This window comes from Mus caroli, chromosome 2 (assembly GCF_900094665.2).
Source record: "Mus caroli chromosome 2, CAROLI_EIJ_v1.1, whole genome shotgun sequence".
NCBI classification, from domain to species: Eukaryota; Metazoa; Chordata; class Mammalia; order Rodentia; family Muridae; genus Mus; species Mus caroli.
In genome coordinates, this window is record NC_034571.1 from 8,931,040 (window position 1) to 8,955,780 (window position 24,741).

General features: G+C 38.8%; 1 protein-coding gene across 6 annotated transcripts in view; it reads right to left on the reverse strand.

Moving 5' to 3' along the window:
* Mindy3 (MINDY lysine 48 deubiquitinase 3) overlaps window positions 1-24,741 on the reverse strand; it is a 76,293-nt gene that overhangs the window by 22,910 nt on the left and 28,642 nt on the right. For all 6 annotated transcript variants that reach the window (XM_029472339.1, XM_029472334.1, XM_021185512.2 and 3 more), the window contains 2 exons: window positions 20,186-20,256; window positions 15,730-15,810 (listed from right to left, as the gene is read on the reverse strand). In XM_029472339.1, the coding sequence (XP_029328199.1) occupies window positions 15,730-15,810; window positions 20,186-20,256 (152 nt within the window). The remainder of the gene's footprint in view (window positions 1-15,729; window positions 15,811-20,185; window positions 20,257-24,741) is intronic.

The following is a 24,741-nucleotide window of genomic DNA, read 5'->3' on the forward strand; positions in this document are numbered from 1 at the left end:
AGAGGCCCATTGGACTTGCAAACTTTATATGCCCCAATATAGGGGAATGCCAGGGCCAAAAGAATGGGAATGGGTGGGTAGGGAAGTGGGGGGTGCTATGGGGGACTTTTGGGATAGCATTGGAAATGTAATTGAGGAAAATATGTAATAAAAATATTAAAAATTAAAAAAAAACAAAAAACAAAAAAAAACAACAACAACAACTCACATCACCAATATAGCCTTCATTGTATTTCTGGGCTAAAGCTAGGATTGTCTCCCAGCTCTCAAGAGACTTGGAGCAACTGTTAACATTGGAGATAGTATTATTCCTTAGCTATCTATATTCTACGTTTATTCTAGTATAAGCATTAGCCCCTTTAACTATTCATAATCCACCCTCCCTCCCTCTCTCTCTCCCTCCCTCCCTCCCTCCCTCCTTCCTCAGTTCTCTTCTGTAGGTCTGTGGGAGACAGTGGATGACTACATGTACAGTGCTGGCCGGCAGCAGCTTGAGAGCAGAGGTTTCAACTGTGTGCAAATGGATGCTTATTTTTCCTATCTGTCTGTTCACCCACCCTTCTGTAGTATCAATTAGCGATGAGAAGATGAGTTTGATACACTTTAAAAATTTCACAGAATTTCTAAACATCACTTAAAACTATAGAAGGGAAGGAAAAAAAACTCAGGCTTTTCTTGTTTAAAAACCAAGCCTCTTCCTTTTCCCTTTTCATGACTAAAGGCATCTTCCCATGTATATATTCCTTTAATTTTAGTCACTGGTGGCTCGCCGTTTTCAGAGTGTAGATCGTTCAAGCCCTTGTTTTAGTTATTCCTTGGTACGTTTTTGTAGCTATTATAAATGGAGGCTGACACACTCTTCACTACATTTTGATAGTTTCAACAGTGTTTTCAAGCTGTAGCATTTCCTATGGAAGATCCCACCATCATCGGGTGAGTTTGTTTCTTCTACTCCTGACTGCTCTGGGAGGGACATTCAACCCTATGGCAAACATAAGGACTGAGTGTAGAAGTTTTTGTCCTCTTCTAGAGCTCAGAGGAAAAGCTTTCAGTATTTCACTGTTGAGAATCTGTAGGCTTCTTGCATAAAATCTTTACTGTGCTGAGGTGAATGCCTTCTATAAAAATCTTGGAGTTTTACTCATCTAAACATACTGAATTCTGTCATATGCTTTTGCCCTCCCCCATCTAGTAAGATAATCATAAAGCTTGTATCCTTCGTTCTTTTGGTGTGCTGTGTCATATTTATTGATTGGTATATCTTGGAACATCCCCATATGCCAGTAACGCAATCTTGGGTGTGGATGATTTGGTTGGATTGGTGCTGCTTTGTACTCAAATGCTAAATATTGGCCCCCAAGACTTGGTTGCCTCTGACAAGCAGATCCTCATGTACCCCAAATGATGTTGTATAAACCTTGTTCCCCAATTTAAAACTACTGGTTAAATAAAAATAGCTACAGCCAATTACTGTGGAGAATAGACGTAGATGGAACTTAAGTTCCTGGGTTGGGAGTAGCATGTAGGGATCACTAAAAAGAGGAAGAGGAGGAGGAGGAGGAGGAAGAGGAGGAGAAAGGGAGAAGGGAGAAAGGGAAAAGGGGAAAGGGGAGAAGGAGAAATATGATGGGGAGCAGGAGGTCCTCGTTAGATGTGATGGACCAGGAACACGTGGCCCAGTGAAAGGCCCAGTTAGGACAGACTGGTGGAGCCGAAATAACCCAGGCAAGACTCAAACGGCAAATACTTGGAGAATGAAGCTAGAGAATTAACAGTGTAGTATAGAAAAATAGATTAAGGAACGCTCACCCAGTAATTGTGCTAAACCTGATTTTAAAAATTCCATAGGACTCTGCTTCAATTATTGGGAGGGCTTGCTGGGTCATTTAATAATAATAGTTATTAAATAACATTTAAAAATTCCATTTACACTATCTGTTTTATATGGTGCTGAATTCCATGTGCTCACATTTGCTGAGGAATTTTGTATCTATGACCATCAAGGATGCTGGCTTCCCTCCTTTCCTGCCATTTGTCTTCTTGACGTGTAACCTGTGCTTCTCCTCCCCCCAAGCCTCTTGTGTGCTGTGATCACCACAGGAGTATACCAATCCTGCCTGACTTGCCTTGGGTAGCCACTGTCTACTTTAGGTGTCAGTGCAGTGCTGGATCCAGAGTTGAAAGTACTCCTTCCTCTGATTTTCTTAAATTACTTTTTAAATATAATTAGATAGTTGTACTTGTCAAAGAAATTAATTTCCTTAGGTTATTTATTTTTTGGTATGTAATTATTCATTGTGGTCTCTTAACCATGGAGCAGAAGAATTACCACTGTTAAAATGTTCATACTGCCCAGAGTGATTTGTAGATTCAATGCAGTATCTACTAAAATTCTGATTTTTTTCATAGAAATAGAGAAAAGAATCTTAAAATTTCTACAAAAGAGCCAGCAAAGGACTTCAATAGGCAAGCAGAGACAAGCACAAAGAACAAACTGGAGCAAGAGTGTGGTGCTGATAAAGCCATGTGGCATGCTGACCAGCAGTGCAGAACACACAGCCCAGACATTAATCTTGGCATGCAATTGAGCTTAAATAACACCATCGAGATGGCCCAGTGAGGAAGGTGCTTGCTGCCGAGGCTGACAACTTGAATTCAATCCTGTTAATCATATAGTGGAAGGAAATTCCTGAAAGTCTTTCTCTGACTTCTGTGTGTGCATGTGTGTGCACATACATACAAAGTAATAATTATTAAAAATAGACTAATAGGCAGAGAGAGGTGTCTTTACACTGTAAGGAAGAATGGATTTCCACATCAAAAACAATGGAATTGGACTCGTAGTTCACATCAGATATGAGCATCATTTCAAAATGGATCACAACTTCAATGTAAGAAAAAGAACTATAAAACTACAGAAGAAAACAATAGGGAAAAACCAAATGACACTGGCCATGGCAGTGATTCCAGGGTCTCACTCCAAATCTCAGGACTGAAGCCAGCAACAGCCAAATTAAAAACCCATTCTTGTAAGCCATGTCATAAAGAGTTACTATCTCAAATATATAAGGAGCCCAAACTTAATAGTAAGAAAACAAAAATCCAATTTAAAAAGTGAGGAGGTACATGACTAGACATTTCTCAAGACACACAAGAGGCCGCATAATTAACTGAAAACAAACGAATGAAAAAAGCTCAGGATTGGAACTCTGGGACATGCAAGTTATGGCAAAAATATGAAATTCCCTTGTCACTGTCAGAAAAGACAAATGTCAGCAAGAAAGTTAAAATAGCTGTTGCCATGGTGGCTAGGAAATAATGTACAACAGCCCAGCCATTTTGAAAAACTGTGTGGAAATTCTCTGAAAGAACTACCGTAAAATCCAGCAATCCCAAAACTTTGGGATAACCCTAAAGATTTGAAGTCAGGTGCACTGTAAAGTCATAGAAACAAATCAAATGTCTCATAACAGATGAATGAATTAACAAAAGCAGCATACAATGGAACGCTCCTCAGCCTTAACAAAAAGAACTATGGTCATTTCCACTACCAGCCACAGAACAGGAAACGATTGCAGTCTGAGCCAGGCACAGAAGAGTAAGTAAGTAGTTCTTCTCACTAATATGTAAACTCTAAAACAACTGAATTCAGAAGCATAGATCAGAATGTTGATTACAGAAGATGGGGCTTAAGAGGAGACATGAGACCCAAGGATAAAGAATCAGACTGAAGGAAGGTTTTCCCTTTCAGTTCTAGTACATACTATGACAAGTATAGACAGTAGGTGACTACACCTCAAAACTGTTCTCCCCAAATATCGTAAGGGTTGGAGGTAATGGACACTAACTTACGTGATCTACATTATTCCATAGTGAGTTCATGAGTTAAAATATTTCTTCACTTTCCACAAATTTATACCTATACATTTACAATTTGCAATAAAGAACTACAGTAGTATTCTGTGTAAGAACAGAAGCAAATTACTCCATTTAGGGGAATGAGTTGGCCGATAATATAAACAAAGTGTTATGTTACTATTCTTAAGTGAACTTTGGGAAATGTACTATTGTTTGTAAAGTTGAGGGAAGAGACACTGCCATTTCCACTGGAACAAGAAGGGTTACATTAACATCTCCAGCAGTAGAAGTGTCTCAAACACAGACTCACAAGAAAGAGCTTAAAGGTGCCTTGTGTCTAAATTCCAAGCATCCAAAGATAAAAGCATGTTCCATGCTAACCCAGCAAGATATGAGAATTGATCAAAAGAGCACATTGTTCTCTTGGTTCTGCTGGCCACCTTGCTCTGTCAGGATGCTGGGGAGAAGCAAAGTTCCTAGCACAAAGAGCCATGGCTGCAGGATCCATGTGGCAAATTTGGTTGTATATTCAATGTATTTGTGTACCAAATTTAACCAGAAATATAACTCATTCTTAATTTGGAGTGTTTTATAATCCTAAAGCAGAATACTTCAGTGAGGGCATCATAATCCTCAAATTTCCTATTTTACATCAAGGAAATATAAACTAAAACTTTCATGAATAATTGTGTGAGTATGAAGAGGACTCTCTCCTTCAGAGTTTCTACTTCTAAGACAGTAAGAACTCTCAGACTTCATTCCCGTTTAGCACATTCCCAGTCTTCCAGTACACACATCCACAGTTTCTCCTTCTCCTCCACTAGCTCTTCTCACTTTGGCTCATCTATTAGTCTGTAAAGAAAGACTTACTTTGCACTTCATGTCACAGTACTTACAACATTTTCATTATAGTGATCTTAACAAAATTACCTTATAATGTGATGTTCAAATACACACCACTCAGCCTCCAATCTCCCACCCCCCACTGAGTTCTAACTGAAGAGACCTTGATGATGTAATTCTAAGTCACTCACATTATCAGAGTTACTTGCCTTTGCTTCATCTCTAACCATTTAGGAAAGAGCTTCAAAGGGTTAAAGCATCTGAAACTCAAATTCTCTTTCTTGGTTTTTGTTGTTGTTTGTTTTTGTTTTTTTTTTTGGTTTTTGTTTTTTTGCTTTGTTTTGTTTTCTGAGACAGGGTTTCTCTGTGTAGCCCTGGCTGTCCTGGAACTCACTCTGTAGACCAGGCTGGCCTCGAACTCAGANATCCGCCTGCCTCTGCCTCCCATGTGCTGGGATTAAAGGTGTGCGCCACCACATCCGGCTTTCAGATTCTCTTGGGAAGAAAACATCTTAAACACAAAAGTCAAATATGTTCAGTTAGAGTTACCTTCAAAATTATTTTGTTCTAAAATGACCTCTGTAAAGCACTGACACAATCAGTGCTTTGGCCATGGCGCTCTTAGGATGAGTCATCTGTCTTTAGCTCATTTAGAGGTCAACAGGGACTGCTGGAGAACACACACAGCCTTCAAGACCAGCCAGCTTCATTCCTGTTAACTAGTGCTGTTCTATAGCAGAGAAACAGGAACTGAGATATAAAGGGCATACCCAATATGCCACAGTCAGGAATCTGAATCATGTCTCTGTTTCATGCAGCATTCTGTGTCCTATCAGCATGATTATTCACCTGCACACAGTCTTTTAACAATGTTGTAACTTTACCTCTTCTTAATGTGTATTGAAATTCGGGCCCGTGCTGGCTAGGTTCCAGCAGGGTAACTGAGGAGGTCTTTAAAATCTGCTCATCACACCTTTCTCCACCATCAAGAAGAATCTGTGGTTGTAATCAAAGAACCTGGAGCAGGTTACCCAGTGCAGCAAGAAAAATGCTATTTTAACTTGCAGACATTTTATATTGCCATTAAGAGTCCCTCCAAACCAGAGAATAGAAATGCAACTGACTTTTGATTTTAAGTAAAATATAAAGCCACTTCATAATCTACTTCATCCTGACTTGGTCTTGTTAATTATACCAAAAATCATTTGGGAACTATCAAGAAATATTTTTTAGTTAACCATTAAGTGTTCTCAAAACACATAGTATCATTTAAAGCTAGGTAAGTAGTAGTCTTTTTTTTTTAAGTTTTCATTTTTAAAAAAAACATGCAAAAGCCCCAGGCTACCTCCACAGTAGCCATGCTATGTGGCATCTTTCCTGTTGTAAGAGCAAAGCCCAAGTCATCAGCATAGAAAAAGCCTGAGATTGTTCTTCCACACAACTCTAAGCTCTACGTGCCATAGTAAAAGCACACAGCAATGGGAGACAATGTCTGAGGACTATAAGAAACTCCTGCACTATAATCATGAACGTCACTAAGAGAAATGAGTAGTCCTCTCTCCATCACTGTACATGTGTAACCCACATGTGTGACAATCTATCTTTTTAGTCCGGCCAGATGCTTCATGCCCAATGCTTCTGGGTTCCTACTTTGTAATGTATCAAGACTGCTACTATATTTGGTCTGCCTTTAGAGCAATTTAGAAAATACTCTTTCAATTTCCCCTATTTTATATAGACAATTCAGTAAGAATTAAAAACAAAGCAAGAGTTGGCAGTCACATTGTCAAAGATGTCAAGGCTTAGACCAAAACTGTAGACCAAGACTTCAGTAAGCACATTTAGGAATGGTCATATATTAAGTATGTAATATTTATATAAAATAAAAGCTACTTCCGGTAATAAACTCTATTGACTACAGTCTTTTCCTTCAATTAAATAGCTAGAGCTGTGGACTCAACCACCAGCTAAAGAAAACCAGGCTTTATCAGAACAGAACAGCTTTAAGGCCCTCTGCCCAGGATGCTCTATCTTCTTTAGGCAATCATTTGATTCTCTATTGTAACAGATGAGAGGGGCAGGCCCTGCTTCCTGGAAGCAGGAACACTGAGACAGAGGAAGGCTGCAGTTATCCACAGCAGACAATCCACTGTGATGGAGGGTCACAGTTATCCACAGCAGATAATGCACTCAGCCAGAGCACAGCAGAGAGGACAACAGGACAAGGAATGCTGAAGTCCAGGCAGGACACTGACAGTCTACTCCACAGTCCTGCTAAAGTCATCAAAAACAGAAAGGTTCCATTCTTTAGTGGTGATACAAATCATCAACAGAATCTTAAATTAATAAATTAGCCTAAAATATGCTAAGCTTAGGAAAGCTTATAGTTAAAACTTCATGTTTTTAAGACCAAAATAATTGAAAATGGCTAATTTGTATAGACTTCTTATCAAACTTTCAAAATTTTTAGGTAAAATTATTTGTTATATTTATTTTGGAAAACATGTTAAGTCACACAAATTATGATTTAATCTAAAATAAATACTTTAATTTCTTAAATCTATTCTTTTCCTGTAGTGTCTGTTATAAAATATAAACATTAGCAGATATAGTAAAATCTAAGACAGATTAGCTTCACTAGCATACTGAAGTAAACTATTACAGAACGCTCAGGAATTAAGTATTTTAATTCTCAAGAGTTTTATCCAATAATTAAAGATACATAACGGCGAATTTTCTTCAGAATACTAAACATTAAAGACTATAAAACATTCCATTTATTTTCCACTACAACAGAACTGAGAAGTTTTAAAAGACCTAAAGAAAGGATCTCCCTCCCACTTACTTCACTGTGGTGGTAAACGGATCATCACACAGAGTAGCCTGCTCTGCACTGTATACTGTGTTTCTCCTTTACATTAAATTAAGCTTTTTTATGTAATTTCTGTTTAAATGATAATGTGTATTCATATGCTCTTACCTGAGAGGAAATGCACTTTATTATAGGAAAGATCAAAGATGATACTATGCATACAAGTATGTGTAAATGTGTGTGCGTGCACGTGTGAATGTACATGTAAAGAGAGAAAGGAGAGAGAGGGAGGGAGGGAGGGAGGGAGAGAGAGAGAGAGAGAGAGAGAGAGAGAGAGAGAGAGAGAGAGAGAGAGAGAATATATGAAAATGAGATTTTACAGCTCCAAAATAGGACAAAATCAAGGCTACAAATATCACATCAACATCAAAAGGAAACTTGAAATGACTTTGACAAGAAATTAGACCTTGTTCTTTTGCAACCAAAACGCCTTGAGTTGTTTAGGTTACTAACAATTTTTTAAAATGTTGGTTTAGCAATGACTAACCCACAGTTAGGCTAAAATGCGCAATAAGATGATCTAATAATATCTAAAGTTTTATTTTCAAATGTAAAGTTCTCAAAGAACAAAGTATTCCAGGCAATTAATTCCTAAACCCACTAACAAAAAGAGGCAGAGAGTCCCAGGTGAAAAACATGGTTGGAGGAGAACAAGCTAAGAGGACAACGACCCAAACACTGAGCCTGTCACACAGCAGGAGCCTGTCACACTGCAGCCTTTAAGTGTGCAAGCATGTCTCATGCAAAATCCATGGTTTGACTGCAGGCACGTGCGACTTTGAGAAGTTCACTGACTAGGGACATGTGGATGCAGTTCCTTCCACAAAGAAAACACCGAACATATATCATCATCCAGTGTGAGGCCTTATTTAATAAGAACTAGCTTTATCTTCTGATATTCAAGGGAAACAATTTTTAAAAAGACAAAGTAAGTTTGAGTGCTAAACTCTTTAAGGATCAACTTTGAAAGACTCTACTGCACAAGGACTCTTTTTCTTGTGCAGTAAGTTTGCAAATTCTCAACACCATCAGAGGTACCACAGAGGGATTCCTGCAGACTCATGCCCACAGGGCATATTCCCTTTGGCAGAATAAAGTTTTTGTTCTGCCAAAGCTCAGATAGCCAGCATGAAACATTCTCTACTCAACTTAATAGGAGTTCAGTTTCCTTCTTGAAAGGATGGATCCATTTACTTACTGCATCTTGCCTGCCTGCATCCCTATTAGAAGCTCCCGTGGGAACTCTGTGGCTTGACTACTCTGCCATTCCCATAAGGCTCCTGCAGGGAGATTCTGTGACATTCCCTTAAGACAAGAATCAGCATAGGGCGGCTTTTATGAGTTTCTCTAGCAGACTCCTTAGGACACTGTGTCAGTGAGAGCAATACCACCTTTGCTTTTAACACAGGCTAATGTTTAGTTAGAACTTTAAAAAGACCAGTAGTAGCTGGTCGGTGGTGGCACACGCCTTTGATCCCAGCACTTGGGAGGCAGAGCCAGGTAGATTTCTGAGTTCCAGGCCAGCCTGGTCTACAGAGTGAGTTCTAGGACAGCCAGGGTTACACAGAGAAACCAAAAAAAAACATAACCTGTCTCGAAAAACCAAAAAAAAAACATAACCTGTCTCGAAAAACCAAAAAAAAACATAACCAAACAAAAAACAGTAGTCTATCAGAAAAGATAATCTACAAACACAGTGAAAAGTTCAAATTTAAAATCAGAGAAAATTTCATAAAATATGTAATACATTTTCAGTATGGTCCTCTAATATGATCAAAAAATGGTAATATTCTTCTTACTGATGGAACCAATAGCTGTTAAAATATTCTTACAATCTTATAAAGATGATTTCTCTTTGTAGGTCAGAAAGAGATACCAACAGCTTGAAAGGTTAAGTTCTAGGTCACTGGGCATCTCCTATACAACAAGGTGAGCACTAAGTTCAGCAACTAAATTGAAATCACCATCTTCCACTATGTTCTCTGTTTTTGTTTGTTTGTTTGTTTTTTATTTTTGGGGGGTGGGTTGGGTTGGGGGGGTTGAGACAAGGTTTCAGTTGGATAAAAAAATTGGATAAAAAATTTTAAAATAGCATAGCTGTTAAGCGAATGCCTTTGAGTCCCTTCAACTCTAATCATTACACACATATCTCATTAGACATTTCTACATCTTGTCTACAAAACCTCAAAGCATCTCCAAGTCCTGCCATTTTACCTCAGGAAGCAAATTTCTCACTCATGTATTTTACCTGACTCTACACTATTACTCTGAGACACTTCAGAAAGGGCCTGCTTTGGCGAAGGTAAAAAAAGATGGCAGAAGAGGAAGAATAGGAGGAAAATAGATCTTAAAGGTAGAGAATTACCTTAGAAGGCATTTGAAAGGGGAATGATAGGGGAAGCGTTTAAGTAGGAAGTAGGATGGCAGGGTGGGGGAACACTCTGCCAGGAGTACTGTTCCATCCCTTATAGGGTAAGACCTAGCCTATGGCCAGGGCCCCAAAGATGACAGCAAAGCAATTAACTGGCCATGGCAAAGCCAGTTTCTTCCCCAGACCAGGAGCAGGAAGGACTAGCCAGATCACTGGCACAGCTGGATCCACTGCCAAACCCTCTGAGCAGGCTGACTACAGTGGTCTCTGTCTGTAAGCCTGCATCCCAGCAGTGAAGGGTAGAGTTTTGCTTTTGCAGATGGAGATAATATAGCTTGGAACAACAGCAGCTCACCCCAAACTTAGAATTTTCATGCTTCTTTGTCTAAAGAAATTTTGTTTAAATGTTTGTTTTTCCCTAGCAAAAGGACTACCTAAAAGAATGTTCATACTTTTATCCCAAAATTGTTTTTAGATTACAAATGATGGTAATATGGACATAAATACAATTTATCTCTTTTTGTAAACTTAAAAACTCTTTTAGGCTTCAGAGGATCACCTTAGATCTACCTCCCACAGGTCAAAGGAACTACATGACAACTATTACTTAATCTTCAACTAATGTCTATTAACGCCAATTTATTTTTCACAGACAATCGGTTACTGTTCATTTCACATCTATAATTAACATGGAGTTTTCCTTCGCAGCCACCTTAAAAAGATAAGATCAGTAAATCCCAGCCCTTCCCTCTGTTTTCCCTAATGTAACTTCCCACTTCCAGGATTAAAATTCCTTTAACACCCTTAAACTGCTAGTGCGTTTAGAGCAATGGATGCCTGATGTGCTGACAATCAAAGTATACTGTTTAATGTGTGCATTCATTATCCCCTCTCTTCTTTTGGTGTAAAAAAAGAAAACAGTATATAACCCCTTGTACAGATAACCCCCACCAGGGTTCTGCAACCCTGTTATGATCACTCTACAGGTTTCTCTCTCTCAGGAAAAGAAAGCAGCAGTGCCTCTGCAGGCCAGACTGAGACTGACCCGCCATCTTCCTCCAACTTGCCTGGGGTCTTTGTCTAGATACACTTGCTGACTGGAGACTTTCAAGACAAGCAGGCACTGACATCCACAGTTAACAGCCTTGAATCTCGCTGGGGCCTAATGGCTACTAAACTTGGGGGGACTTGCATAGTACTGAGAAAAAAATGTTATGTCTATGTAAATGAATCAAATATTGTTTGAGTTCAATGCTTACACCCTCAAAAACAAACAAACAAACAAACAAAACAAACAAAAAAACTCTGTACAGACTTGCTCTCAAGATTTCAGTCCACTGAGCAATTAAGTTGGTTCAGTAAACCCTTGTCTTCCTGGCTCCCACCCCTCAATTCCCTGCTGGTTTATGCTTTGTTTGATTTTGATGTTCACACTCTGCCTTGTCCACTTTTTAAAACAGCATTGTAAAAGTCACTGCTAATTGGGTTCTAGTTCAGTACCAAGCTGTCCCCAATATAGGGGGTTGAATACTTTAATGACATTTCTCCATTAAAAAATAAATCTGGGGGAGATGTGGGTAAACTCTGCTAATTAAGGTCAAAGTCCACCATGACTGGATAGCCTCTGGGAGACTCCCTTCACTAGCGGGGCTTCTCCTTCTCTGACCTTGTCTGGGCAATTCTAAGCTGTTGCATATGCCTCTACCTAAGGAATGCCACATAGCCTCAATCAGATCACAGGGTCAATTTCCTTTCTCCTGTTACAACCTCTTCAGCCAGCACATGAGATTCCTGAACAGTTCCCCATGCTAATGAGGCATTTCAGGTACCCTAAGCCCTAGCCAATGACTTTTGCCCATCCTGGATGCTCCTACTCTCAGTCCCCCAAAACTTTATAAACTGTGAGTTTAAGTAAAGTTGATCTGCCTCCTGATAGTTGATCCTGGTGTGGTTATTAACTATACATATTCACGGGGCTTCCAATCCCCCTCCCCCTCCCCCACCCATCCCACCTTCCAATTTGATATCCCTGCTTCCTTTGCCTTGGTCAACTATCTACAAGAGTGGGGAGACCCACAGAAGGCTAGTGCATAGGAGGCTATAGGAAGGGGAATAATTAGAAGCCATATGAAAACCTATTTTATAAGCTTCTTCCATCCAGTTGTTAGAAGGGTCACAGAGCTCCCCTACCCCATCAATACAGATTATTGGCAGTGCTCTAGGTAGCTCATCAGAACTTGATAGTGATAGCCCATTGCTGAACATACTATATACTTTGGTCACAGAGCAGGGAGAATTCAAGCAGGTAGTGAGAAAGCAATGTTTTCCCTGATGGCTAGCTCTCATAGTGCTTACTGGAAGAATCTAAGTAGGCTTCTGGGAGAGAAAAGCCATTCGTAATCGCATGCAACTGCAAATACTGTGAGCTACAATGATAACCAGCTTGAAAAGATAAGCCCACAGTACAATTGCAGCACAAATGTTATAGGGGTAAGCAACAGCTTCCTTATTAGATTTAAGGCCTGCTCCATGAGAAGAAATGGATGCCTAATACTGTAAATCTAACCTAGACTCCATGGCTGAGAAGAGGTCTCAGATGCCCTGCAGTAATTTTCTGAAATCATGTTTCCATTTTAGAGGGAAGCTCCTCAACATTCAGGAGATTCTAAAGGGAGAAGTGTTAAGATTCCATAGCAACCTGAAGCTTCAGAAAGTCCCTAAACTGACCGACCACATGCACTAGGTCCTTTACTCCCCAGATTACATAAGCAGCAAAGACTGCTGAGAGACACTTCCAGACCAGCTGGGCTGCCTGGAAAGGAAGGATCAGACAAGCTGCCTGGGAGAGGCAGAGACCAACACAGTTACCTGAAACAAAACAGCAACAACATGCCCAATTAAAAGCTGCCTATAAGTTATACAGTAAACTCCAGGTTTCCAACTTTCAGAAGCTGTCACTCAGGTTGGGGTGTCATCCATCTTGGTGACATCCTGCTTTGGGCGAAGCAGATGTTTTTGAGTCATTTCTGCTCCTATAAATAACTGAGACTCCTGCTCCAGCACTTACTCCCAATACAACTGTATTGGTTCAGCCCTAGCTGAGAAGCTACTAGATAGAGCTGAAGACTGTTGGGTGGAGGTGGGGTGTAGTGTGGTCCGTAGTAGATAGACCATGTGGATGCCCCACAACCACTCACATATGTGCAGCTCAAACTGGCCTCACTGAATTATTTTAAAAAAAATTGGGAGATGGGGTAGAGCGGTAGGGGATCCATTCAGAAGAAGTTAGAGGAAGGAATGGGGGAGTGTAATAACAAAGATGCATTATATGCATACATGAAATTATCAAAGGATAATAAAAAAATGACCCTGGACTGAATTATAACAATTATACCACTTCCCATAAAAATGATAAAAATCTGTTTTACGGATCACTTGGGTTATTTTTCAACATGAAAAAAAAAAACATCTGTTTTCTGCAATTAGCCATAATGACCTTTTCAAAATGCAAATTTAGGCTTGTTCTTCTTACAGTCCCTGAACTGAATCCCTGAAATTCTTGCCAAGTGCAGTGGCTATGAGTCTGTCCGTTCAGGCTATGGAGTAACATGGAACACTCCTGACCCAGTATTCCCTGCCTCCTGCCTCCCTGCTTCTGAGTGTCCAGCTCTTTTCTTTCAGGTGGCTCTCCTTCTGAGGAGGTTCGTTTGCTCCAACTACTTCCTAAGTAGCCACTGCTTTCCTCTCCTCCCTAGTTTAAGCCCACTGCTACCTCAGTGCTCACTTCAGATATCAATTCCTCTAGGAAACATCACAGCTTTCCAAAGCTCAGAAGAATCCTCGTCGTGTTATAGACCTAAGCTTTGTCAAGACTTATCACTCTTGGAAACTTCTAAGCGGTAATCAGCCATGGGCTCCTCCATTCAGATACATACCTCTGCAAGAGCAGGAACAATGTCTATGTTTGTTTAAGACTGCATTCACAGCACCTGGCATAACTCCAGGCATAAACTATCCTGAGAAATCATCTGATAACCAAGCACAAGAATAAAGGAACACAGCTGCAGCCTCTGTACAGTGCATCAGGTCTCCAACCATTTGCAGACAAGAAACAATGCTTCCTTATAGGCTGCTGAAACCTGTGAGCACAGAACAAAGGGGCCTAACTCCATCCAGTAAAAACCAAGAACACGGCACACAGAGCAGTCTGTGGAAATGAACTTACAGGTCAATTTCATGTAATATGATAGTTTATTTCTAATAAAAGATGGTGGATTAAACTTATGTTTCTTTGAGGCCATAAGACATATAGAGTGAATAAATTAATCACAAAGTAACAGACAAAAATCAAAACAAACTACAAAAAACAACAGCGAAAACATAGGTAAATGTGAATGCTCAAAATGAAATATTTTGATATAGGAAAATTCTGAATGCTCAAAAGGTCAAACTAAATAATGAATAGTTCCTTTTATAATTATAAGAACAGCAAAGCTTCTAGCATTTTCTATGTAATGAAAGTATACAAAGACTTTATATTTTAAAATATTTTAAATTGAACTCAAATGAATGTTAATAGTTTCATTTACTATTTATGTAATTTTCCATTGAGGCAGGAAGATTCTTGTACAATATCAGCCCTGGCTATATAATAAGAGCACGTCCCAAAAATTTCAAGTGCCCCCTCCACAAATACACTTGTATAGTTTCATATCAGTTTTCCTAATGCTAAAGAATAGGGTTGGACATAAAGTAATTGTTTTAAAAATACACCATCCATGTAAATTTAAACTGATTATCTTTTCTAGGAATATATAGTGAAATATTTGTTCGGAATTATAAGTTTTCTGCTTCTAAGTTTGATTTTATCCTCCCTACTTGGAAAGGGAAATGAACAACAACTCTCATACGCAGAAGAATGCATCATGACGGCCTGTATTTTCATACAGTTTCCAGGCTAAGAAAAAGTAACATGCACCTTATTCTGTCCCTGTAAGCCGGACGTTGGCTAACACAATAAACGCAGGAAGAAAAGAAAACAAAAATGAGATTTCCAGTTCCGTGAAATTGATAGAATTCTTCCAGAAGGGAACTTACACTGGGAAACATATACTACCAACGTCTCTTGGAGTGAAGAACCTCAAGAACACACTTTTATATTGCCCTCCTCAGTCCAAGCTCTGACACTTTGTTCTTAACAGCATCAGAGACATTGGGTAACTTTTCATAGAGTAATGAGCACTTGTCTTGTGCTAGACACCACTAAATATCTTAGATTTAAGGCTGACAGCACTTCTAAGACCTAGGTACTGTTAAAAAGCCCCACTGTAAACACAGAGGAAAAGAGCCCAAGAAATGCTGCAAAGAAACTAGGGTTTAAATGAAGGTGTTTGATGCCAAAGCTTTTACCACCCCACTGTGGAAAATATTACGTCTTGTTAAAAAGAAAGATTTAGAAACCATTTTATGTAAGAATCTAAAATAAAACTAAAATGGTTTCTTCCACATCTCAGCAACTTCTAAACAAAATCAAAAGCCAGAGCTCTTAAGTCGGCAGAGGTAAAGACATGTAATGGAGTCAGGAAGGAGTTCACTGAGGTGACTCCAACCCCAGAGCAAAGCAACAATGTTTTCTGTAGTGTGAACTGATAAGATTTCTGGGAAGCATTCCATTTATTACTGGCTGGATTTTCATCTGCACAAAGATCAAACTAAATATGGACTCACAATATTACTTGTTTGCCTAATATCATTGTGGAAAAAAAAAAGTCCCCTATAAGCATACCTTGGCAAAAAATACGGTGAGGTGAGTTTCGCTGCCAACAATCCAAATAGGGAATTTTGGAGATTTCAAGTAAGAACCAACCTAGAATAAATTCAGCAAAGTAAAACAAATAAATGAAAGATTTTATGCTGTCCCTTAAATATTTGTGCAGAAATAACAGGAGTCTCATTAACACTTCTTACCACAGAGGTTAGATGCTAAGTGCAGACAGGACCTGTGCCTAAGCTTATACTGCATTTTTAAACCAGACACTGCAATGCAGATCTTACATACACATGTGTCACAGTTGGAAATGAGGACTTTAGATCAAGAAATCCATATATAAGATTGTTCCAAAAAACTTGTAAGCACTTCATTTGTGACTGAGAAAAAGTTTAATTTTGAGCACATAAGACAGATTTACACAGCCTATCATGTTTACCCCAACTGATTCTACACTTCCATGAGGACACTTCCTTTGAAAACAATGAATCTTAGCAATCTCGTTTGCTTTTCCTCCTCAGACTGGGAAACTGTAAGAAACTACCTACAGCACTCAGGGCACATTATCCTTTTCTATTTAGCCAGCAGCCCCTATTTTAGCAGCACAACAGCCCTTGGGAATTTACTCTCACCATGAGGTGGAAAACAGGAACTCTTGTATTCATGGCAGAAAACTTAGTTCCCTTGCCCTATGAAAGCAGGGATGAGTCAGCTGCGCTAACATGCAACAGAAAGCCCACCAAATAGGAAGGCTCCTTTGAGGGTAGTGGAGAGGAAATGAGTGAGGCAAGGGAAGCTGCTCAGTTAGTCGATGTGGCTGTGGAGCTGAGCAACAAGAGACCTCGCTTGAGAGAGTGCAGAGAGGTGCATGGTGGCAGGCAGGGCCTGGCTAAACTTAAGCACCAACTACAGAGCTAGAATCACAAACAGTTGTCCGGGCACCTAGACGGAGTCACACACTGGACATTCTAGCTACTGCTTAATCTCTCTTAGAAAAAGCAAGTGCGCTTCACTTAAGGGAGAGGTTTCAAAAGGGGGGTGTAAAATGTTATAGTAGAAACAGCTGAACTAATGGTGCATTTGATCATAAAATCAGTCACCAGAGTACACAACATTGCCCTTATTTTGGAAATCAAAGTGACAGTCCTCTAATAGTTGAATAGAATTACTGTGTGGCCAGGCAATTTAATCCTGAGTACACCATAATGTAAAAACATGCCTATAAAAATAATATGTGGACAAATGTTCACAATAGCAGTATTTATAACAGCTAAAATTGGAAATTATCACTCTGAAGTCTTAAATATGAATCATGAAGATATTTCCATAATGAAGGGAGGTAGGTGTGGCCGTAAAGTGAAAAGGAGAGGCTGATACATAGTTCTAAATTATGTTCAAAGTGTTAGATGGCTAAGTATTAAAAACACTCAAATTAAATTCTTAGCAATCAGAACAATTGCTTCACTAGATTTTGCCAACTGCAAATCATGTTAGACTAGGCTAATCTGTTCTTCTTCCTGAGACTACTAAGGTAAATAATTAACGATAAAGAGAGAGAGAGAGAGAGAGAGAGAGAGAGAGAGAGAGAGAGAGAGAGAGAATAGAGAAGACTCTAGCTACTCTATTCTTCAGAACAGAAATTACATTTAAAGTTTTACAATAGGAACAGGGTTGGGTTTTTTTTTTTAATGTATAATTTGAAACATCCATCAGTTAATGGGTGGAAACAAATTGATACACTATAAAACAAGAGTGATTTCAACATAGAAAGAAATAAATTACTAATACACAGGTGAAGGAACCCGCAAAGCCAGAAAGTTGAACTGTGATTTCTGGTGTGAGGAAGGAGGAATGGCTGCCTGGTTTGACCTACTCTTGGGGGAGTGGGGTGTGTGTATGTGAGGAAAGCCTTACAGAACTAGGTAAGGACAATGGTTGCACAGCTTTACAAATATAGCAACATCCATAGAACCATATACATCCAAAATGGTGATCTTTATGATATATAAGTTATGCTTTCTGATTTTTAAACACATCGCTAAAAGCATCATTCTTTATTGGTGCGTGCATGTGTGTGCATGTGTGTGTGTAGGAAGGTTATAAATAGGTATTGCTTCATTTATGTACCTAAATATATATGCTGAAAATAAATTAAATGATAATTTTATTATTAGAAAGCAATCTGTTCCACTATCAGGGAATGGAGAAATGTTTAGATTTATAACATTTATTCAAACATAATTCATTTCCCTTGTGCCATTCCCCTAATTATCTGTTGATACGTAGAAACGTGTTGACTGAGAACTTGCATATTGATGAGGTTACCTACAGCATTTTAGACACTGACTGTTGGGTTTGATGTCTGGCTTATAAACTAGTCAGTCTCCTTTAAGGATAGCTGATAAAATTTATACCAATTCATTCTCTTCATGCTCCTCATACTGATGATCAGTCTATTTGCCCATATGTCAGGTACCAGACATAGTTACAGTCTCATGGCACAGAGCCCACTGGAATTATTCAAATTAGCACATCATGACAGCCTAGGGAACCAAGCTAGTTCCATCCCTCTTGCCATGTAGAATCTGTGCCTGCAGCTCCAATTTGCTGGTACCCAGTTCCCAAGTGAAAGCCATTGGTGGTTTGATTGTCAGCTCTCTTTATTTCTTATTTATAAGCAACCTTGCATCAGAACATTAGAATAATCCTATAAAAGTCTAATACCATTGGGGAAGAGATTTAAAAAAAGATTAAAAGAGTCACCATAGAGTAGTCATTCCTCACAAATAATGTGAAAGAGGAGCTGGGGCAGGCTGCAGAGATGGCTCAGACCTCAAAGGCTAGGCTCACAACCGAATCTGGAGAGTAACTGAGGAAATGTCAGGAAATACTTCTTCTGACACAACTTAAAATCAACCCAAGGGAAAAGTCAGCCATTTATGTAACGAGATGGGACACTGGGAAATGGCAGACCCCCAGTGTGGCCGGAACGGGGCAATGGAGGGAACAATACTGACTGAGATTTACACAACATGGCTATGGGGTTTAAAAGAGAACCATCCCCCTTGACTACATGTATCTGAGCACCTGGCCCCCAGTCAGGGGTGCTGTCTGGGAGTTTATCAAATCTTAGGAGGTAGAACATTGCTGAAGGAATCGAATCACTGGAAGTGAGCTTTAGAGGTTATAACCATTGGCCCACTTCCTGTTCTCTCTCTCTCTCTCTGCTTCCTATTCTTCCCACCATAGAGTGTAGTCCCTGACATGATGGACTCTAACCCTCTGGAGCTATAAGTCAAAATAAATTCTTCCTTCTCTAGTTTTTTGGTCAGGTTATTTTATCAGAGCAACAAAAAAAGTAAATGGAAAAATCTGTAACTTGGTGACAAGTAAAATGTACGTGTGCGTGTGTGCGCCCACGTGTGGTGTGTGTGTGTGTGTGTGTGTGAGAGAGAGAGAGAGAGAGGGAGGGAGAGAGAGTGAGCGAGCACTCGCGCATAGGTGCACACTCTTCTCCAGGATAGACGAGCATGTGTATGTACTGGAAAGAGGAAGCTCAGTTTAAGTCTCTGATTGCCAGGCTGTCTTAGAATAGCATTAATTTATAGAACTAAAAAATCTCTGAAAAGGAAGGTATTACTGTTGTGCATAGTCACTACTTACAAGGTCAGAAGAGATCCTGTACTGTTCTTACATCTCTGTTTATGGCACAAGATGGCATGAAGAAGGAATGATGTAATGTGTGTGCATGCACATGTGCCTCTCCCCACACTCACAAAGGAGAAGATGCTTTTTTTTTTTTTTTTTTTTTTTTTGAGGCAAGGAGGGAGGGCTGTGGGAGGGAGGTTTCAAGACAGGGTTTCTCTGGGCAGCTCTGGCTGTCCTGGGACTCGCTCTGTGGACTAGGCTGGCTTTGAACTCAGAGATCCACCTGCTTTTGCTGGGATGAAAGCTGTGTACAACCACCACCCAGCCAAGACACTTGTTAATGTTACTAAAAATTGTCACTGTCATCAGAACCACTGTATGATATAAACATTCTAAAATGGAAAAAAAATTCCACAAATCTACATCATCCTTTGTCTAAGAATATGGCATCTTTTAAGTGAGAAAACTGATGTGAGCTTCATGTAAAATATTACAATATTTAATAGCCATTGAGGACTGCACAGGTAGGCAACTCAATTTCAACAATGAAGCTTCAAGGTGAACCAGCTTAATAGCATACTTATAGTGAACCATGTATATTTCTACTTTATATAGTATTTTGTTCTTTGCTCTGTCACTCACTCCCTTCCCAGGAAAGCAAGTACAACTAGCCGCCTTCATTTCTTAACACTTAGTTCGGGTTGGGAGCTCAGCAAGGAAGTAAGACAGTGATGAGTGGTGACAGCCAGGAGCTGAAGTTAATGACCATCAGAGTGAAAATACTGTCCACAGTGTGGGCATATTCAAACCCCTCAAGACAGTTTACCTTACAATATCGTAAAGCTTCCATTAGTGTTAAGAATCCTACAGCTGCTTGTTCATGGATACCGAGAAGTTCTGCAAAAAAAATAAACAAAACCAAATTTAACACTGCATTAGTATATGTAAGTCTGAGTCACGTGTGTGCATATATATATGTGCATAAATATATTTATATTCAAACCATGGCAAATGTTTTCTTTCACCTAAAACTATCTTTAAACCTCTGCATGTATTTACTAAGATGTCAAATCAATGATAGTATGTTCCTGGTTCTTGTTATGCTGTGTTTGGTTGATGTCCCTGGGAGTCCTGCTCTTTTCTGAGGGAAAGTAGATGGGGGCGTGGATCTGATGGAGAGGGGAGTTGAAGGGGAGAGATTGAAGGGGTAGGGAGGGAGAGAAAACTGTGGTTGGGATGTAGTAAATAAAACAATAAAAAAGTTAAATCAAATAATCATGTTATCACTATTTATTATAAAATGATACCAGGTAGCTTTGTACTGGGTAAATGTAATGGTTCAAATGTAGATTAAAATTATTTATAAAACTATTTAATGTTAACTTTTTAGTTAAGAAAAAATCACTCAGTAACCCAAAGACACACACACACTCATATTCACGTGTGTGTATATATGTATATGTGCGACACACACACACACACACACACACACACACATATATATATATATATATATATATATACATACACACATATGTGTATGTATAGATAGATAGATAGTATGTATATATATATCCATATATATGTCTACATATATATGTATAGGGCATGGATATATATATATATATATATATCCACATACACACACCCCCACACCCACCCCTCCATAAAAAGAGGTAACTTGACTGACCCTGATTTTCTAAAAAAAAAAAAAAAAGAAGAGCTTGCTTGTTAAGTCATAAGTATTAGTATTTATTATGGGATAATGGTGACCATAACTAAACAGCACTTAAAACATAATTTTTGCTTCTTTTTCTTTCTTCTTCCTTCCTTTTTCTCGATCGCTTCCTTCCTTTTTTTTTTTTTTTGTATTTTTGTTTGTTGTTTTTCAACACAGGGTTTTTCTGTGTAGTCCCAGCTGTTCTCAAACTTGCTCTGTAGGACAGTCTGGCCTCAAACTCAGAGATCCATCTGTCTCTTTCTTCCCAAGTGCTGGGACTAAAGGTGTACACCACCACTGTCTGGCAAAACATGGATATTTCAAGCTACTCCTTTCTATTCTAAGTGAAAGCAGCCAGTGTGCTTAAGGCTGTGAAACAGTGATGACTAGGACATAGTCTCTGCCTTATAAAGAGCTGACTAAGGGCAAAGAGAAATGATACAAGCTCTCTACATAAGTACATACACACATACACACACTGACACAGAGTCGAGTGTGGCAGAACATGTTTGCATGTCAGGGAAGAATGGCAACATCTGAATTTAATCTGATGGTATATGTAGAAAATTCTAAGACCAGAAAAGACAAGAAGAAAAATTTAAACCCAAAGATAAGAAAGAATGAAAATTAACATACTCAGATAAGGAATGAAAATCTGCCTGAGATTCCTGGTTTTTCAACATGGGGTTTTACAGTATTGCACAGGACAGCCCCAAACCCTTGGCTTCAAGGGTCCTTCCACCTTAGGCTCCTCTGTACCTGGAACCACAGGTGTGTGACACCACACTCTGTTCCTTAAACATATAACCATGGCAAACACGATAAACAGTGATTAACTGAAAGGAAGACTTGAAGAAACATGTTCTGGATTTGTGTGAAGGCTGAGCATGACTTCACTTTTATGCCAACTGTGACTGAGCTACTTCGGGGACTTCTAACTGGAGATAAGGCCAGTCTGGTGAACACTAATGGGCCGCCAGCAGAAGGCTAAACTCATTGACATAAGGTCAAGTTTACTACTTAGTAAACCACGGCAGCTGACGCACAGAAGGTTCTGATACAGACCCTCCTCACACACAGGTGGACCTGGGCTGGTAGAAAGGCTTTTCATATACTAACACTTAAAGCTAATGCAAGTAGTAAGTAAGTAAGTAGGACCATAAACATAGATTAAAAAGCTTTTCTCAAGTACAACTTCAAATATGAAAAACATTACTATCACAAGTATATCTACCATCTACAAGTAAAACCTCTTTGGAATTGTCCATAAACTTTAGGAGTATTAATACTATAAAATAAAAAACATTTGAGTCTTTGGGTTGCAGCAACCAGGGTTTAGGAGTACAGCAAATAGCAGATGGGGTAGAAATGATATTCTGTGGTTAGCAAACAGCCTGTTTCCTTTCTCCAAACTGAGCAAAAGCAAATCTGCCTGTTAAAGAGAAGCACATTATGTTGAGAACCAGGTTCCACAGTTTTATGTCTAAAATGTATTGCTACCACCTAGTGTTACAGCCAGATATTACACCATGGATTTCCATGGGGTTAGTCAAGTATCTACAATGGTTAGTTTAAAATATCATGCTACTAAATACAGAAAATTAGACCTCCATCTATCTTAGTGATGAAGTATTCAGATCTGGTCGAGAATCACACGCTCAGGTATCTGCTTTAGATATTACTTTTACTACGAGCTGCCTCAGAATACTATGTAGCTGAAGATGGCCCTTGAACTTCTCATCTTCTACTTCTTCCACATGGAGAATACTACTATGACTAGCACTGGATGATAATATTTCAAAATGCATTATTCTCATACCCTCAAGCAGAATATAAACTTAATATTATTATCATCTTAGATTAAGCACGTCAGTAAAACTAAATCAAATAAATTTTATACCAAGTTGTAAAACAATATTTTCATACCATTTACAGAACTTACTTACACTGGATTTTCTTTAAAAGTCTCAGTCTTTACATTTTGCTTACAAGAAATTGGCAATTTTATGACTATCTTGCCATTGCCTATATTATCTCATAACAGAGAAATGAAGAATATAAAAATCTCCAATTGAATTTTCAAACTACTGGGGTTTTTTATTTGTTTGTTTGTTTGTTGTTGTTGTTTTTTTGTTTGTTTGTTTTTCGAGACAGGGTTTCTCTGTGTAGCCCTGGCTGTCCTGGAACTCACTTTGTAGACCAGGCTGGCCTGGAACTCAGAAATCCACCTGCCTCTGCCTCCCAAGTGCTGGGATTACAGGCGTGAGCCACCACTGCCAGGTTACTATTTAGTTTGATGGCAAAGAAATAAAACTTTTTTTTTTTTGACCAGAAGGTAATATACAATTTTATCTATAATTCAAAATAAACGTTGTATATATACTATACAACATGACCTGAAATATTCATCTTTTTCAAAAAAACAGGAGAAAAAGAAAAAAGAAATATCATCTAAAGCAGATACCTAAACATGTGATTCTTGACCAGATCTGAAGACTTCATCACCAAGATAGATGGAGCCTAATTTCCTGAATTTAGTAGCATATTTTAAATGGATCATTGTAGTTTTTTGAAAACTTTTTGCCTCATTTACATATTTTGAGAGATGACAAAACTTAAAGTCTATTCTTGGTAATTTTCAAGTAGAGACTAGTCATTATCTATAGTCAGCATGTTTTACAATAGACTTCTTAAACTTATTACTTTTTACTGAAATTTTCCTCCAAGGGCACACCAACTCCAACAAGGCCACAGCTCCTAATCCTTCTACTCTCTCTCAAACAGTTCACCAGCTGGTAGCTAGACAAGCTAATCTCTGAACCTGAGGGTCATCCTCAGTTAAACTATCATGTAAGCCAACCTGATTTGGACTGTTCCTTAGTTAACGAAAGTTGTCTCTTCCTAGGTGAGGCTAGGTTGTGTCAAGCTGACAATAAAAACTAACCAGCATATCATTTACATTTATATTCTGGATGTTGTTTGAAATATACAGTCCTGTTCAAGTTAAACATACATGCACACTTACACTACAGAATGACTAATTATCTCAAATGTGGATTTAACTAGGATACTAACTTTACCTAACAATCTGGCTCTAGCTAACATGCTGTAGAAGTAGTACAATTTCAGGACTCCAGCATTTCTGATTTATTAATTCTGATAAATCATAATTTAAAATTATATTACTTAATTATAGAAATGATCATATTCCTTAGAGTTTACATTTCCATATTTTCCACTTATCTTTAAGTTAACGACCATCAACTATTGCTTACAATGAATCATCAAATAAATGTATAAAAGTGATGAATGGACAAGACATAAGAAAATACTAGACATTTGAAGAAAATACTAGAAAGTATTAGTTTTATCTGGGGCGTTATGAGGGAAGACCAACCAAATCCTAACTGACAAAAAAGTTCAAATGATTGAATATTACAGAAGTGAAACCCTTGGGAAGAAAAGATATCACTAAACAAAATTTACTTAATGAAGACCAAAATGTGGACACTGTGCCCCTTCTTAGAATTGGGAACAAAACACCCATGGAAGGAGTTACAGAGCCAAAGTTTGGAGCTGTGATGAAAGGATGGACCATCTAGAGACTGCCGTATCCAGGGATCCATCCCATAATCAGCTTCTAAACGCGGACACCATTGCAT